Source organism: Aythya fuligula, chromosome 1, assembly GCF_009819795.1.
Source record: "Aythya fuligula isolate bAytFul2 chromosome 1, bAytFul2.pri, whole genome shotgun sequence".
Taxonomy (NCBI): Eukaryota; Metazoa; Chordata; class Aves; order Anseriformes; family Anatidae; genus Aythya; species Aythya fuligula.
In genome coordinates, this window is record NC_045559.1 from 188,370,940 (window position 1) to 188,387,133 (window position 16,194).

A 16,194-nucleotide genomic window follows, 5' to 3' on the forward strand; every position below is an offset into this window, starting at 1 on the left:
AGGCCAGGTTTCCTTCAGCCTGCCCTCCTACTTCCTTTGGTCTTCTTGTGGCCCAGCTATCTCTGCTTTGCTCCTCCTACATCTCCTAACTGCTGGCAGCTCTTGGGTCACACGTGCAGCATTTAGGTCCTGAGGTCACGAAGATATTGGCATGGTTTTCCACCTGCTGTCCTAGTCTTCATGACTAGTCTTCATGAAGGCTTTAGAAATTTATACTTCTGAGATCTCTGCCTCTGTGCTAAATATGGCTGGACTTAGTGAAGTGCTAGTGAGGGTTGTGGACATGCAAAATGATTATGTTTTTAGTTATGTTATTTTTTTGTATTTTTCCCCCCTTGGAAACTAGAAGAAATGATAGCCAAATAATGTTTCACCAAAATTTTTCATCAGTAATTATGAAACACTTATTCTGGAAAAAAATGTATCAATTTTCAACTTGGTTTTCAGAATGCCAGTAACACATAACTTACAGATGGTTTTCAGCTATATTAAGAGTACAGTAATATAACCAAAGAATCATAGAATGGCTCAGGTTGGGAGGGACCTTAAGGATCATCTAACTCCAACCCCCCTGCCATGGGCAGGGAGGTCACCCAGTAGATCAGGTTGGCCAAGGCCCCATCCAACCTGGTCTTGAACACCTCCAGGGTTGAGGCCCTGGCCACCTAGAGCTCCAGGTGGGGCCTCACGAGGGCAGAGTAGAGGAGGTCAGTCAGCTCCGTCCACCTGCTGCCCACCCCTCTGTTGGTGCAGCCCAGGACGCAGTTGGCCTTCTGGGCTGCAGGCATACACTACTGGCTCGTGTTGGGCTTTTTGTCCACCAGATCCCCTAAGTCCTTCTCTGCTGGGCTGCTCTCAGTGAGTTCTTCTCCCAGTCTGTGCTCATGTCTGGGATCACCCCGGCCCAGGTGCAGCACCTTGCACTTGGACTTGTTGAACCTCATGTGGTTCACGTTGGCCTACTTCTCCAGACTGTCCACGTCCTTTGGATGGCCTCTCTTCCTTCTTTGGTACCAACTGCACCACTCAGCTTGGTGTCATCTAAAAACTTGCTGAGGGTGCACTCAATCCCATCGTCTATGTCATTGATGAAGATATTGAGAAGTGCTAGTCCCAAGACAGACCCCTGAGGGAAACCACTCATCACTGGTCTCCACCTGGACATAGAGCAATTGACTACTACTCTCTGGGTGCTTTGCTACCTTTGCTAACAAGTAGGCATTTTAAATCTCAATTTTTATTTCTTTTTAGGAATATCCAGCATGATTACAGAGCAACACGCAGGTGAGTAGGAACTATATAGAATTAGAAAAAATGAGGAACACAGCAATCCAGCAGAACAGCAGAAAGTATAGAGCTGTCAAGATTATTAAAGAATTATGTTGACATTCTAATTTCACCATTTTTTTTTCACAATATAAGAAAGCTTTTGTCCAAAAATCAAGGAAAGTCAACAAAAACATATTATTTATCAGGATTCAAGAGGAAAGTATTTTAATGGTATGAAATTATAACTTTAATTTTATTACAATAAAATATGTATTTGTTATAATGTATTAGAATAACTTATTATAATACATTTATTATATTTTTATTATAATATTATTCCCTAATGAAAAAAAAAAAAAGAAATGCTTTGGACTTTGAACTTCATTTTGGAATTCATTTGTGCCCTCATCAGGAAACTGACAGCTGTGGGCTTTGACACACATTCTCGTCCTTTCTGTGGCCCAAGTGTCATGGGATGGGGGCTTTGCTTCTTCAGGGGAGGCTGCAAACCCCAGGTCCCCAATCCTCGAAGGTGTTTCAGTTTCAGTGGGAGCTCACATTGAACCTGAACACCTGATGTGGCCAGCAGGGTGTATGCTTTTGGACAGTAGGGTAACTGTTTCTGACAGTAGGGCGACTCGGGCCTCAACTTTAAGGCCAGATTTAGGCAGTGGTGGGGCACACTCCCTTCGAGGTGGCACAGGCAGAGTGCACCCAGCAAAGTGTGCAGAGTGCCCCTGAGCCTGGCAGGGGCTGCCATCCCTGCTGCCTCCTGGCACGGCGTGGGGCTGAGCACACAGTGCCCGTCCTTCCCGGGGCGTGGGGAGGACCAGAGCACGGCTCCTCGCTTTCGGAGGGGATAAACCTCCGTGTAGGGCCAGCATGGCTGCGGCAGGGGACGAGGCGAGCCCCGGGGGCGGGCTCCCTGCCTCCCTCCCGTCATGGCAGCGAGGCGAGGCCGGCCCGAGAGGCGCGGCCAGCGGGAGCCAATGGGGGCGGCCGCGACATGGCGGCCGCCGTGGGTGGGGAGCGGGCGCCTTAAAGGCGGCGGCGGGGGCGGTGGTGGCGGCTGCTGCTGCTCGGTGGTGTCCCCCGCGGGCATGGAGTCCTCGCAGGTTGCCGTGATCGGCAGGTGAGGCGTCTCCTTTCCCTTGCCGCACTCCGGGAGCCGGCTGTGAAGGGGAAGGAGCAGGCGGGGGGCAGCGGGGCAGCGCCTCTCGCAGCCGGCCGGGCTCTCGGTGCCCTCTCCGGCTCGGTGCTGCGGTGCTCGGTGTGGTTGGGAGCCCGCAGGAGGCCGGGGAGAGGTTTAAAAGCTGCCCCCGTGGGTGGGGAGCATCCCGCGGTGTGCCCGCGGGGTGGCCCTCGGTTGGGCATGCAGCGATGGGTTTGGCTGTGGAGGTGTCGCTTCGTCCTCTTGAGCTAAAATTGGTTGATTTGGGCAATAACCTGGCGAGGCGACGCTGGCAGCGAGGCAGCTCGAGGTCGGAGGCACGTGTCTGGCCGCTGTCACGCGCCAGCGACGAAACCCGCTGTGTCTGCTGGCACAAAGAAGCGTCCGGAGAGCCGGGCTCTGCGCTACCTGCCTAAGGAGGAACCCACCATCCATACCAGCCAAGGCCAAGGGAGAAGGTCTGGATCCACAGGCTGCAGCAGCGGGCCCCAAATGACAGTGCCTGCCTGTCCTAAAGGGACGTCTTGGGGTCAAGTGCGTCTGCATCCTCCCGGGATGCGGCTGTCATGCGCTGCTGCTCCATCGCACAAGTCTGATGCCTACCGCTGACTTCGTACGCTTGATAGTGCCTAAGAAAACAAATCACACAATCCTGAAAAATCAGTATCAAAATAGAATACATTATTTGATCAAATGTTGATTTTTTAAAGAGAGAAAGTTCATTTAAAAGTGCAGTTCAAGAGGAGTGATGTTTTATAAAGATACTAGTGGCTTAGATATACTTTGTTAGGGGGTCAGGTGGTCCTAACGCTTGTAGTTTAGAAGTATTTGTTAGCTGGGAAGTTATCATAGCTAACAAAGTATGACCCATATGTTATTTTCCTGTAAGTGCTTGCTCTGTAGTTTGCCTGAGAACTGCTGAGATCTGGGCTTGCTGCAGTGAAAATGTTTGCTTTTTCTTTTTAAATGATGTATTTTAAATAGATGTTAAGTTCTCGTTTAACAACACTAAATACACAGTTTCACCCCCCCACCCCACCCCCAGTTATTTCTACTGATTCCTGCTGTTTCCTGAAACTTCCTGTTTTGTTCCATTTTTATTCTTCTTTAACTAAAGGCTGAACGCGTTCCTGTTTTCTCTTCCTTTTCTTATCTGGCCTGCTGCTTTATCTCTGAATTTTTACCCCCCCATATCATAATTTACTGATGACCTATTGCCTTCCATTTTTACAGTTGACAGACATCGCTTCAGTTTAATGTTACAAGGACAGCAATCTCAGAAACGTCAGGAAATGCATGTGAAAATCAACACCAGTAATAGTAGTCGTGGATATAGAGTTCTGTTCTTGTTGCTGTTAGGATTATAATTATTTGTGATGTTACTTAATCTTGCTGTACTGTATCTCAGTACTTCTGTTTAAAGAGGCTAATGCCTGCAAATAAAGCTAGTTAAGTTAAAAAACCTGCATTGTTTTGATAGATGTGATGAAATTATCAATTACTGTACATTTCCTTTATATATTTCTTAATAATGGGCTACAAGTAATATGGCTTTGCCACAAGATGTGGGCAGACTCCTTCTGCAGGCCTCCAACATGGTAGGATGTTTCATCCAAAAGCAAGGGTGATGCTAGATGCGGGTAGGTGGAAAAGTAGCATCAAAACCACGTGGTTCTTTTTTTTTTTTTTTCTCCTGTTTTTTGCACACTTAACAGCATTTCCTGAGTTGTAGAGGATCCATGATTGCAGTAGCTGGGCCTTAGGTTTCTCAGATTAACTCTGAAGCAGGATCTTGAACTCCTGAACAAATGGGCTGCTCTCCATATTCAGACTTTGAATTAAACAAATGAGTTTCAAAAAGATGAAAAAACAAACCCTCCATAATGTGATTCCATGCACCATTTCCAGGTTAGGATTACAGCTGACAAAACTGTTAATACTTGAATCTAGTGTCACAGAGTAGCAGCTCCTACTCTTTAGAATTCCGCTGTCCTTTTTCTCTTTTTTTTCTTTCTTATCTTTCTCCCAGCACTCAGAGAAGCTGCTACACCACTAGCAAAGGATATTGCTTTGTTACAGAGAGAGGTTGGTTTCTTATCAACATGTAACTGATTTTTGGATCAAGTATTGCAGAGTCTGGACTCTGTTTTAGTTCTTGCAGTGCTTGTTGTTGGACCTTCCCCACCCCAGATAAATGCTACTTTATTAATTGGTTAAAATTTATTTCCTTTTCAGTGGGCTCATTGGTCGCAGCTGGGCCATGGTGTTTGCTGCTGGAGGCTTCAAAGTGAAACTTTATGACATTGCACAACAACAATTAACAGGTGCACTGGAAAACATACGGTAGGTCACCTGACTTGAAATGACTGACATTGCAGTGAATCTGTGGGATTTCTGTGGGATGTAATTAGGAATGAACAGCCTCATCTTACTATTCAAGAGAGTATAGATTTTAAGCATTAAAGAAGGCTTTAACTTAAAAGTACAAGTCCTGTTAAGATTAGAACTGTGCCTCTAAATCTTTCAATGACACTTCTGAAGAGCGCTTCAATAATTAAATAATGGTTTAAGACATTAAGTTTAAATCTAAGTTCTTGAAATCATGTCTTCCATGATTAGGTTATCTATAGACTAAGCTTAAAATACAGGAACATAGGAGTTTTTGCATAGAAAGATTACAAAGACTTCTTCAGAACTCAAAGAGGCTAATACTGATTGCTAAAGAGACCTACTGCAATTACCACTTCTCTATAACTAGATTAAAAAAAAATAATAATCTTAAAGTGACATTTCAGCATCCTAGAAGAAGAGGTGGCTAGTTGTGTTAAAGACACAACTACTGAACATTTACAATAGAGGTTTGGAAGCACCTTTATAAATTGCAAATTTGAGGACTTAAACATGAGAACAGTCAAACTACTTCAGACGGTAATCCCCTCACCCTTTTCTGTTAACCCTGTGGCACTACAGCTGAAGCCTTTGGAAACATGCGGAGCTGCAAATTCAAGTCCTGCCTGTCTGCCCTCCCTCCTTCCCATGACCTGCAGTGCCTAGAAGTTGCTTATGTACTGAGTGACTCTTAACTATATTTCTTCCAAGTATTTCTCTTAACCTTGCCTTGAACCTGTGTAAGTCGTTTTGCAGCCTCCTTGCCAAGGGACTTTGTGTTCTGCGGGTTTACTGCTCTCTGTGTGAAGAGCTGTTCGTCTTGTTTGTTTTGAACCTGACTCCTCAGGTGCTTTGTTTGGCCCCTAGTTCTTATGTTAGAAGGGACAGTGACTGGTTCTATTCAACCTTTTTTTTGCCAGTCCTGGAAGTCTAGTTCTCGTGGATGTGAGAGTGTACATTGATAGGGGGGTTCTGTGTACAGCCTCATATTGCTATATCAGCATTTAATGCTGAAGTTCAGGTTGCTTCCTGATAAGCATCCAGCTAAGTGCTTCAGCCCTTCTTCCCTCTTGCTGTCTTGTAATGTAACATGTTAGCTGCTGTGCAGCAGCCAGTATGGGGATTAACTTGTACCTAAAAAGGGATTGTGGTGTGTTGCTTTCGGTAACAAGGCTTACAGCAAGGAAGAGTGACATCAGGAGCCTCTGTACACTATTCCTCTTGTAGGAATTTAGATGTGAGACAGTATGTTATATCTAATCAGATTTATTTTTTTTAAGCAAAAATTTGATAGTGAAGGAGGGGGGAAAATCTGTCTCTTACAGGTGTGTGGTGTTGTTTTTTTGGTCGTGGTGCTTTTTTTTTTTATAATTTCCTCAAAACTTTCAATATAGACATTAGGTTTGACTAACACCTCTGTAACTATACCCTATATGATGGCACTTCCATTTTTTTGCAGAGTTGCTGTCATAGCAGTAGCCATAATGAGCTTCTGGATTTCTGGAGAAGGGAGGAGTCTTGTGGTCTGCATTACTAAAGCTAGCACTCACCTAATTCTTTTTTTTTTTTTTCTAATAGCAGAATGACAACTGCAGTCTTCCAAGGTTTTCAGCTTGGAAAAGAAAAGCATAAATTATTGTGTGTGGTAGAGTAGAGAGGCATTTGGGTGTGTCAGTGTACTGTCCTGTGCCTGCACATGCTGTTCCATAGGAGTTCAAGTCAAGTTTTGCCTTTCGCATAAGGTGTTTAGTTAAACTTATAATTAACTTAGGTATCTTGGCTGTTGTAACACCTTAGTTAAAAAGTCTAGTTTCAATAAAAGCGTTGTTTTTTTTTTTTTTTTTGTTTGTTTGTTTTTTGTGACAAGAACACAAGCTATGTAGTTTTATCAACCAGTATTTTAATGATTGTATCTATCAAAATGCAGTCAAACTTTTTTGGCACTGATTTCACAGCACACAATCTGTAGTAAATCCATCTGGATTACTGATACAATACTTCTGTAACTGCTGGAGCTTGAGTAGGTAATGAAGACTTGTAGAAGAGAGCAGCAGGGGCTGCCAATGGAAGCTGTATGACAGAGCCAGCTGGTGGTTACTCCTCTGGATTTGCTGGGATGTGCTTTCCATTCTCTCTGCATTGCTGATAATTTAGGAAAGTTCTTAGATTTAGTTGAGTGTGGTTTTGTTTGGTTAGTTGTTTTTTGTTGGTGATTTTTTTTTAAGCTTTAGTATTGGAAAGAGTTTTGTTCCGTTTTAGTTTACAGTCTATGACTTAGTTGTATGTACTTTACATAATAAAGAAAAACTGGAGAATACAGAGGACTTCTTAATTTTGCTTTTCTAAACCAAGCAAAATTGGATTTGAGTGGTACGCAGTAGTCACTTCTACAAGGAGTAGAAATAATTTGTTAATATGATTGACTTTTAGTACGTTGACTTGTAACTCATTCTGGATTTATAAAATCTGTGTTTCACTGGGGCATTTTGGGATTCATTAACCTAATGAATCCAACTCTCACAAAACGGTAGGTGGGCAGCAGTTGTGTGCAGACTTGCAACAGGACTGGCATGGAGGCTGGGAGGGACTTACATCAAGGATGGGAACCTGCATGTATCTGTGGAAAGTCTGAAATGTACTCTGTCACGATTTTCAGAACAACTGGTCAAAAATGAGTCTAAACTGTGAAATTTGCATCTACTGACACAAACGGAAATATGTGTCAACACAATGCCAGTAGACCAGATATGGTAAGGAAATGAGAGTGTGGTTATTGAGGCCTAGTGTGGTGCAGTGGATTTCCTACCTACCTGTTGATACACACTTGGTAGTCAGTGTCCTGACAAAAAATGACTGCACACTGGACTGAACTGGGTGTACCATTAGCATTATTAACCAGTGTCTGCTCTAATGGAACAACCTCTTCTGGAGAAGAAAACAAACTATCGAACAGCTTTATGCCCTGCTTGACCTACAGAAAGAACCTGTATTAACCTGCCTTGGAAAATGCAAATTTTCATATCCAGTATGCTTTCTCCAGAGTCAGTGTAATTCTGGTTTGAATGCAAGGTTGTTGAGTTTTAAAATAATGAATTAGAAAAACAAGTAGTGCCCTGTTCCTGGAAGTAATCCTGGAACATACCGTGTGGAAATGCTCTAGTGCATGTCCCCCAAAAATGCTTTGACTCTTGTAATATGTAAACTTTTTTCCAGTAGTTACCGTGCTGTTGTTCTAAACATAATTACACAGCTGATAAAGGTAGGTAAAACACAGTAAAATGCTGTAATAAAAAGATAATGAAGCTGTAGAATGAATTCTATATGGAAAAATAAGATGGGATGTTTGAGACTAGTCTAATTTTTTTCCAGAAACAGTTCTAGAGTGGTAGCTTCCTCTAGCCACCCTTTTCACTGGGGAAGAAAAGAGTTTCCGAGCTGTTTTAAGGAACTGGAAGACAGGGCAGGTTGGTAATGCTACTTCTCAGAAGTTCTGCATTCAGATATGCCGTAGCCATCTCCTGAGATTTAACAGTGGTGCTGATGTGAAGAGGTGCTTTGGGCTTGTCTGCTCAGTCTTGTGCAGGAGGTGATATACTCCTCCTGTCCATCCTCTGAGCTCTTGCTGAGTAACTTACGTTTGGAAGCTGTAGAGACAAGTCCCTTTAGGAACGGTGTCTGCTTCCATTCTCTTTGGGTCCTTTCCCCATCTGTAATAATAGGATATTTTCAAGATGCAAAAAGGACTTTAAAAGTTTTTAAAGTTTCCTATTTCTCAGCTGATGAGACAGGACATAAGTTTGGGAGACCTAAATACATTGCCTTGTTCTGTGATTGGGGGGAAAAAAGCTTCTGTCTGTAGCAATGTAATGTTTCTTGATGTAGAAAGTAGACGTGGCATTTTCTCCTTGAGTGTTTGGAAGCCATTTGAAACAGTCTCCAAAGAGAAATGTTGTTTTTTCTCCTCATTCCTGTGTGGCAGCCAGTTCCCCTTGGCAGCTTGAATATAGGCTTTAAATAAGGCTGACTTTTGCAATGAGAAAGGCTGTGCTTTGAGAACAGTTACGGTGTTGATGCTTGCCTGGTATGCAGAAGTAACAGATTATCTGTAAAGGTGATGAAATTTCCATTCCTGAAGGCTTTCAAGGTTTGGCTGCACAAAGCCAAGGTTAACCTCACCTGGTCTAAGCAGTAGTTTTGCTGCAGGTGCAAGCTGGACTTGAGACTTCCTGAGGCCTCTGTGTGTGCATGTGAACCTTCAGGAGATCTCAGAAGTCAGATCGGTTTGCATGCATTGCCATGCTTTTATGCTGTGCACTAGCTGTCCTGGAGTCCTTTGCTTTCTGCCTCTTCAAAACTGCCCGAGGAAGATGAGCAACTGTCCTGCTTTAATACACAGACATTTCTGTGGAGAAAGTGCATTTGGCAGCTCTGGATCTCATGTCTGGACCAGCTTGTCCTGCTGTTCTGGGTAGGAAACCTGTACTGTGTAAGTTGTATGCTTGTATTCAGCTTTGGGAAAGCAGGAAGAGGGGATTTGGATGTGAATACTTTAAAATGGCCACTTGCAACTCAATATTAGCAGCTTAGTATTTGGCCATTGTGTGTGCAGACAGTAAGCTGGTCCTAGTGTTGGGGCATTTGTTTCCAAGCTTGACCTGTTGTGTCTCAGGCTAGATCTGTGGGGCTGGTGATGTGATGGGGGTTGTGTGGGGTTTTGGTTTTTCTTTCCACTCCAGCTACTCCCTCGTTTATCAGACAGCAGTAGATAGCAGTGTGGTGCTGGCTCTGGTTTTTGGGCAAAGGCGGCTGGCTGAAGTTGTGAAGAAGCATTTTTGGCGTTGCCTCTTCTTCCCCTCCCTTCCTCTTGCTGATCTGGTCAGTGAGTTGTGATTCAGTAGTCGTTAGCTATAGATTTTGTGCCTTATCTTGAAGCAAATAACAGTTCAGTTCTCAGGACAGTGTTGACATGGGCAGTCTGGTACAACAGAGATGCTTGTTGAAGGGTGGGCTCTAAAAGGAGGCAGTATTTTCTTACGGACATGAATTCACCATTCTCTGAAGACCTTATGGGTACTGAGACAAATTCTTCAAGCTACTGCTTCATGTGCTCTGTGACACAGCTGCAGAGTGGAGTCCCGTGGTGTGTCCTCCAGCAACGGCTGCCGTGGCCTTTGAGTCTGTGATCGTACTCAGTGATGATCACCCTGAACATGAGGCTGCTCTGAATAAAAACTCACCCAGCAGAGGTCAGTGGTGCACTGCTGTATGCATAAACCAGTCTGTTGTGGGCCTTAATGTATGGTAAGTCTCTTATGGAAGCTTTCCTCCATTGCTCACACTGCTTCTGTCCCAGTCTAGTACCCCAGGGGAATGTAAGTAGGGATTGCATTTGGAAGGATTAGAATTCATTTGTGGAAGAAAATAACCAAACTGTCAATAAATATATTAATGAAGGGGGCAAAAAAAAAAAATCCCCTAGGGAAAGGGAAAGCCAAAATTGAAGTAATGCATTAATTGCATTTCATGTTCTGTTCCAAGTAAAATTTAAATTGCAAGCTGGGTGATGTTAACAGAAAGGAGTTTCTGCAGGAAGAAGAAGGGGTGAGGGAGGAATGGTCTAGCCTATAACTCTGAAGAATGAAGGCAGTAGCTTTGTAGGTTAGTTAAGAAATTGTATTTTCTGTGCACAGTATAGTGTGTAATGGCTTATGGCAGAGGCAGAATGGGTGGATGCTCATCACTGGCAGAGGGAAAAAAGGAACGGAACAGAAGACAGGTGCTGTGAACTTCTACAAGAGCTTGTGGAAGATGAATAAATGCCACCTCTCTGGTAACTGAGGGATTCAACACAGCTAGCAACAATCATGGTACAGAGTTTCAGAGGGCCAGGAGGAATGAGGAAGTGTAAAATTGCACAGAAAGTGAACAGGAGCTTCACCACCTTCGTGGAAGGGCGTGATTCTGTTCTGGTCTCTTCAAACTTTGCTTTTTTTTAAAAAAAAAAAAAAAAAAATAAGTATGGGCTATGGCAAGAGGATGCTGCATTCAGGCAACTGTGCCTGTGAAATGGACTTCTGATGAACGAATATTTGATGCCTTCTGAATTAATTGGTCCCCTACCGTTTCACTTCACAAGGAAGGCATCAGGAGCCAGAAGTTTGGATACTTCAGTTTAGATGCACCAGTCCCTTTACACACAATGTGCTGGCATCTTCAGTGGGTCAGAAGCCTTAGGAAGTCAATTAGAGCTGCTGCTTAGCCACCCGTGGTGTATCCTGGCAGCTTGCAAAAAGGGAGCTGAAGTGTCCTGTTCCTGCAGATTGCCACGCAGATTACTGAAGAGGCAGAAGGCCGTGCTCTGCAGCTGTCCTGTTGCTGCTTGTCAAGGAGCTGAGTGGGGAACTTGCTGAGAAACTTGATGGATTTTCTACTGATTTCTGTGTCACTAACCAGAGTTTGAGTATAAACCCGTATTTGAGAAAAGAGGCAGAAAGCTGATAGAACCATGCTTAAATTTTGGACTACACAGGCTGATAGAAACATTAATTTTGGCCCCAAATCCAAGGGACTCCAGAGAAACAAACATGACAGACCTGAGCAGTGCCTGGAAAGTGCATAACTCCTGGCTTCATTTTCTAGCTAAGTACAAACCTTTCCAAAGGTGTTGTCCAATGTAAACAGAATGCAGTGCCTGGCTGTTTACTGAGGCGTGCTCTGCCTAAAACAGTTTTAAAAAAGCGTTGTCAATGATCAGCTGTTACAAAAATAAGGTATCAGAACTTGCACCGCAGAAAAGATTATCTGGAGTTAAGTATTGAAGGATTTCCTTGAAGAGGAGAAAGCTAATGCTTGTAGGAGTTAGCTGTGTGTGTTTTACAGCTTGTTTTTCTTGTGTGTGTTTGAAAGTTGAAGAGTTGAAAGTTGAAGTACGTGCTTATTCTGAAATACGGGTGCCTATTCTGTTTTGGAAGGTACAATGTTAACCTTTACCAACTTCATAGAGGGTTTCAGTTAACATCTTGCCTACTCCCAAATTATAGGAAATGCTTTGATTGAAGGTGCAAAGTCCGTGGAGATTAGAAGGTATTTGCCTCTTCTGGCTTTTGTGCTAAACCAGGAGCAGGGCTGTTCTGTATGCCTGTGACTGCTGCAGAGTGCTCCTTACCCAGGTTTTAGTGGTGAGGTGTTGCAGCTCTGGGGTGGTGTTGGAGAGATGCATTGGGAGTCTGGATTGTCTGCTGGGAAACAAATGCTCTCCTCTACACCACTTTCAGTGGGAGGGAGGGAGTCAAGGTAACTTGCAGGGCAGCAGGTGGTTATGACCTCCTAATAAAGCCATGATGGAACTACCAGAGTCTATGCTTGTTGTATTTTCTTGGACATACTCCAGCTACACAGCTGCTGAAGTAAAATTCTGATTCTCTGGAAGTTGATGGTTGATTTAGTGAGCTGTTCCCAGCTGAAGGTCTGAGGGCCCATTGAACCTCTGAGGTTTGACTTCCTTCTGTATAGCTCAGTCGGAACTGGGTTGTCTTTAAATAAATCTCTGAAAACTTTTATCTTTGGTAACTTCAGAATACTGTGGTCTAAATGGCTCATTCTACCTATTTCAGCTAAAAAAGCTGCTTCTGTCATAAGATGAGAAAGATCCCATATTTGAGTGCCTAAAAAAGATCAGGCAAATGTACCCGAAACACTTTGTTCTCCCTTCTCTAAACGAGAGCTGAAGGTGATTGCCTCAGATGTACGTACTGGCAGGGTAGGTGAGATGAATCCCCCTCAGTCTCTTGAAGAAATCTGGAGGAGGAAGCTTAATATTAGATCTGTGGGCTCAAGACTTGTTGACAGGAAAGAGCCCTAAATAGAGGGATGGCCTCATGAAGTGTGGGTGTGTTATCCCACACTGCTCAGCCAGCAGCCTGAAAAGCATGGAGAAGATAGAGGCAGGGCAACCTGCATCCCTTTCCCTTAATTTGAAGGGCTGCTTGGAAAAATATTGATGGACTCAGGGAGCCCCATCTCTTCTGAGGTCTCTAGATGCAAAAACGAACCCAGTGGTGCTGTTTGGGGACAAGAGGGGGCAGACTTACTGAGGACTGGTTTGTGGCTGGGTACAGAGATCATCTTGGTGTATGTAAGTATCTTCTACACATTTAACATACGCTGTCCCAGACAGCCCCTTGTGAAAACTGTCATGTCTGCGCTGCAGTCACTTAGAAAAAGCATTCTGGATCCCTGGTTGTTTCAGTATTCAGCGAAGTGTATTTTTATGTTACACAAATCACAAACTTTTTCTTTCCAGGCTGTCCAGCTCCTCTGTTTGCTGTGGCGTTTCCACCCTCCAGTTGGGTGCCAAGTGCAATTTACTTGCTGTCTAAGGAGGCATTCAAAAAGAAGCCAAAGTTTCGGAACTTGTTTGGTAGGGAGAACAAAGGATTATTTTTTTCTCCCGCTGCTAATCATTAGCTCAATTTCCTCCTCTTCAGGATGAGCACTTTTTGCTGAATAATAAGCAAAGGCTTTAGAGGAGTTCTGCCTTGAGGTAACCAACAGATTTAACTGTAATAATGGCTACATCAAATAGCTTCAGGTTAATTGTGATGAGGTGCTGTAATCCCACTTAATTTCTGTGGAAATTACACCTCTCAATTACTTACATAATTTTGAGGCTTGCTCTTGACTTTTGATGGTTTTAAGCTGCGGAGGCGCTTTCTCAGGTGGCGTGTCCAACCCCAGCAGTTGTATACTTGAACATTCAGTTCAAACTCCGGCCACTCAGTGTCTGAAAATTCCTGTAGTTATTAAACTTGCTCTGTATTCATTATCTGTGCTGGGGAATGTGTTTTTTTAGGAATGACTCTTGGCATTATGGAATGCATTTTTTTATTCAGTTAAACAGTGATCCTACAGAGGTGTCACCAAAAGCTGTTTGTAATGCTAGAGGAAATAAATTAAAGGTATCTCTATTCTTGTTAAATATAAGTAGAAAATCTTTCTGATTTTGCATTAGTGAAAACAGGCTGGTGGCGGTGACAAATTTGGGGCTAGGAATAAATCTTGCAGCTGCCCATGACTGAAGAGAAGAAAAACCTTAGCAGAGAGAAATGACCAAAACTAACCTTTGTTTTCGAGTACAAATAAATGCTGCGGCATGGCAAATAGTGTTCATGTTTCTGGGTTTTTAAGAAGCTTTTATTTAAAAAACAAAAAAGTAAATGTGGCTTAAAAATGATCAGGTACTTGTGTGTGTCTTGTTTCTATCAGGAAACAAATGAAAGAGCTGGAGGAGTCAGGATTCCTGAAAGGATCTTTGAATGCAGAGAAGCAGTTGGCTCTCATCAGCATTTGCACAGACCTGAAGGCAGCAGTAGAGGGTGCTACTTTCATTCAGGTAAGCAAAGATTTAGCAACAGCGAGCAAACAGTTTAAGAAAGATGATGAAAAACTACTGCGCAGTAGGTGGGCGGTGGAGAGTTCAGCACCCTGACCCTGTGAGGATGGTTGTGCTTGTTATGATTAAAGTTCTTTCCAGCCTAGTATCCCAGCAGGGGAGATCATGCCTCTTTGCAGGTTTGCCTGCTCAAGAGTCTTTGCAAGTTTCTTCTGGGTTATGTTGGAAGAGGCTGACAGCTGGCTAAGCTGAGAGGGAATTGCTGACCTCCACGTGCAACAAAGACCATACCTGTTAGAAGAAGGAGGCTGGGGCAGGAGATTCTTGGGGGAGAGCTTATCTATTTCAGCAACATCGCTCATGCTAGAGCTAGGACTAAAAAGTATTTCTTCTCCAGGTATCTAGGTAAGGCAGGGAACATGGCTATGCCCAGGACTGACTTGTGACTGGTGAAAAGCAAGCCTCTTCTTGCTTGTGCCCTCAGGCAAAAACAGGTTAGGCTCTGTGGAGTGCACATCCTATCTCTGCCACAATCGCTTGTCATGGATGCTACAAAGAGTGCTGCATGAAGAGGGAGAACTGTAGCCAAAACCAACTATGGGCAGAGCGTTAGAGTATTAAAAATAAGGTTAGTAGGCAGGGCTGGATCTGTGCTGCTAATAAAATCTGGCTGGGGAACAAGTTAAATTATTGGACCTGATTATTCTGTGCTGCATAACTGCTCATATGCTCGTTGATATGGGTATAGTTGAGGGAATAGGTGCATTAGTGACCATTTCTGGAGTAAAGGCTGAATGAGTCTGAGTCTGCACAGAACTGAGTCTGCCTAAAAGAGGACAGATGTCCAGACCCCATCTTCCTCCTGTGTAGCCAGTTGAATGGGGAAGAAGGGGAGGCAGAGGGAAGCCTCACAGAGCAGTCAAGATGTGAATGCACTTGCAGATTCCTACAGTCGTGTACTATTTTGTGTTCGCTTCCTTTTCACAAGGTCATGAAACTATATGGTGTTAGCTCAGTATCTTACTTCCTCATTAGTAATGAGCTTAGAGTTTGTCAGTTCATATTGTTTTCACATATGTATCACGTCTACAGAGTTTAATCTGTGAGTTTGTCTATTCACTCAGTCTTATAAAGTCCTCCTGCAGATGTTTGCGGTAATAATGAGAAGGATCAACTTAAATCTGTGAGCTAACTTGCAGGTCATTTAATCTTTGTGAAACAGCACTGGTCAGCATCTTTCACTGAGTAAGAGCTGACTGTACTTACTTGATGCTTACCATCTTTACCAGTTACTGTCCGTGAAAGGACTTTTTTTTCCCCTCACATAGCTAGTTAACTTCCTTGAAAGCCTATATATGTCAAATGTCTTGGTCTTTGTTACAAGACTTCCAGACATCCTTACTGACTGCATCAGCTGTGTGACTCCTGTGCCTGTTGCCTCATTTAGAGAATTCAACTAGATTTGTGAGGCAATGCTTCTCTTTGAAAACGTTGCTTTGACTCTTCCACATTTATTTAAAGCTCATTCAGTGCTCCCTTTTTCTCTTAACTCTCTTAATAGAGACATAAAGCTTACAGGCTCAGTGTAGAAATCTTCCCTTAGTTTCCTTAAAATTGGCACTGTGCTTGCTACTCTCCTGCTCTTTGCTATCAAAATGCATTCATTCAGTTGTTTCAAGTGAGCAGTTGTGTATCACTTACTGGTTTGGGGCAATGCAAACACATCAAAACTGGATACCGTGTCCCAGTACCTTGATTTTTCACCCCCCCCTCCCTTTGTTCTAAGATTTCTTCCACTTCTTCCCACTTGAGACAGACCCTGGGAGCTCCTAAGAGGAGATCTTCAGTGTCTGCAGGGAGTAGAAAGGAGAAGTGGAAATATATAAAAAATAAAATAAATAATTCTGTTATCCAGATGTTCCTTATGTACTTAGGTTATTTCTTGGCTCTATACATTACTCTTAATGCATTCTGA

At 43.4% G+C, this 16,194-nt stretch overlaps 1 protein-coding gene across 1 annotated transcript in view; it reads left to right on the forward strand.

Annotated features, from left to right (window-relative positions):
• Nucleotides 1–2,304: 2,304 nt before the first annotated feature.
• Nucleotides 2,305–16,194, forward strand: part of CRYL1 (crystallin lambda 1) — a 58,302-nt gene continuing 44,412 nt past the window's right edge. The window contains exons 1-3 of the mRNA XM_032203432.1: nt 2,305–2,401; nt 4,676–4,783; nt 14,093–14,219. Coding sequence (XP_032059323.1) covers nt 2,370–2,401; nt 4,676–4,783; nt 14,093–14,219 — 267 coding nt within the window. The 5' untranslated portion in view covers nt 2,305–2,369. The remainder of the gene's footprint in view (nt 2,402–4,675; nt 4,784–14,092; nt 14,220–16,194) is intronic.